At 40.6% G+C, this 1998-nt stretch overlaps 1 protein-coding gene across 1 annotated transcript; it reads left to right on the top strand.

Moving 5' to 3' along the window:
• The first annotated feature begins 656 nt into the window (after positions 1-656).
• Positions 657-1460, top strand: LOC115961275. Its single transcript, XM_031080280.1, has one exon. It carries the CDS (start codon positions 657-659, stop codon positions 1458-1460), a length of 804 nt encoding a protein of 267 aa, XP_030936140.1.
• Positions 1461-1998: the final 538 nt, after the last annotated feature.

Below are 1998 nucleotides of genomic sequence, written 5' to 3'. Positions count from 1 at the left end.
TTTTAAAAAAAAAAATTCAAAATTTAAATCCTCCATCTTATGATGTAATTGTCACAAAATAAAAATAAAAAAAAGTTTCACACAATCATATTCAGGCATTATTATAAATTCTTTGAGTTTATCTCAGTGACAAAACATGAAAACAACAACAAACTTACGTATTAACTTAAAAAGTCAAGGTGTTAATATAGACAATTTTTTTCCCAGTTGAAAATTATGTATCAACATATAATTTCTTTAAAAAGTAATATTTCCTAGCAATATCTCTCAATCTGATGTCTGTTCATTTGAAAATTGTGTCTGCTAAATCTTAAAATAATAATAATAATAATAATAATAATCTCTTATACAAAAAGCCACTTTAGCATGTTTTAGATGTAAAATGAAAAAGAAGTTTCTCTCTCGCTTGGGACAGGTGTTCTTTTCATCTTTCCCAGCGACTGTAGAACTTTTGTCCCTCCTTTCAAAGGTGGGTTTCTGTTCCTCTCAGTGACAAGTGCACCGAGAGGCCTGTGGGTTTTTTTCCTTGGGTTACTGGGAAACAGTTCCTTCTTTTTCCCCTTTTCTCCATTCCTATTTGATTTTTTCCTTTCTTTATTGACTTCTAAACCTCCTTTATTTCCTTTTTTTTGGTTCCTTTCCAGTAAAATCACGATATGGAAGATCTTACAAAAACTTGGAGTAAGCTTAAACTGTCAGATTGTGAGGGCTCCAATGTTAGATTATTAGAAGAACATGCTGAAACAGAGTGGGTACTGGCAGCCAAGTTTCCAACCAGGCGAGTACTCAACCTAAATGCTATTGCAAAAACTTTCTCCCCCCAGTGGAGAGCTTCAAAAGGGTTCCAAGTTAGGAAGGAGGAGGACCACATTGTCCTCTTTACTTTCAAGGATCAACCCGATATGATGAGAGTCCTAGCTGGGGAACCTTGGAGTTTTGATAAATATTTGGTGGTAATGCAAAAGTTTGATGGCTCAAAGGACGTGAGAGACATGGGGTTTGAACTTGCCACCTTCTGGATTCAAGTCCATGATCTCCCACTCAGGTTTAGGAATAGGATGGTGGCTGAAAAACTCTGCGAAGCCTTGGGAACAGTAAAACGTGAAGAAGAGGAAACGGCCATGGTAGGTGACAGATTTGTGAGGGTAAGGGTTACTCTAAACATCTCCAAACCTCTTTGCAGGGGAAGAGTGATTACTCTAGAGGATGGCAAGGATTTATGGATTCCGTTCAAGTACGAACGACTCCCTAACCTCTGCTATAGATGTGGGTGTCTTTCGCATGATGAACGAAGTTGTGAGTTATGGTCTGCTAGTGAAGGAAACCAGGGAGAGGAAAGCCCTCAGTTTGGACCTTGGTTAAAAGCGTCCCCATTTTTGCCCTCAAAAAGTAAGTTGGTTACAGTTCCGGGCTTTAAGGAGTTGAGTAAGAAAGCCAATCCACTTCCAAATCCGGTGTAGAGCAACAAAATACCAGTAATGGTGCTCCGGATTGACAGGCCCTCACCGGAGGTAATCCGACCTGAAAACCAAGAAAAATTTTCAAACCCAAATGTCATGATGGAATCGGTTTTTCAGCTGAAAGATCCGGCGCTCCCAGAAGTGGTTCAAAGTGACATGACTGAGGCAGGTCACGTGCAAGCTAGTGCGGTAGTGCTGGATAATGTAACGGAAGCGGGAAAAAATTTTAAGGAGATGTTGGAAGCTTTGGACAAGGAAATTGAAAGGTATGAGTACTCTCCCATTACAAATTCTGAAATTCTTACCTCCCTGGGCCCAACCAAGTCCGGCCCAACAAATTCTACCCCTCCCCCTTTTCCTACAAGCCCACTAGCCAACATTACAAACTTAAGCCCAGCCATGCCTAAGCCAACGCCCATTTCTTCTCCTAAGTGGACTAGGATCAAGAGACAAGTGGGCTCAAATGAGGATTCTGATGACCTCAACGTTGCCCTGGGAAAAAGAGTTGCTCACCTCCCTCACTGCGACTCAAAACCTT

Source organism: Quercus lobata, chromosome 9, assembly GCF_001633185.2.
Source record: "Quercus lobata isolate SW786 chromosome 9, ValleyOak3.0 Primary Assembly, whole genome shotgun sequence".
In the NCBI taxonomy this organism is placed as follows: domain Eukaryota; kingdom Viridiplantae; phylum Streptophyta; class Magnoliopsida; order Fagales; family Fagaceae; genus Quercus; species Quercus lobata.
The sequence above is the reverse complement of the archived record's forward strand: the minus strand, read 5'-3'. Positions and strand labels throughout refer to the sequence as shown.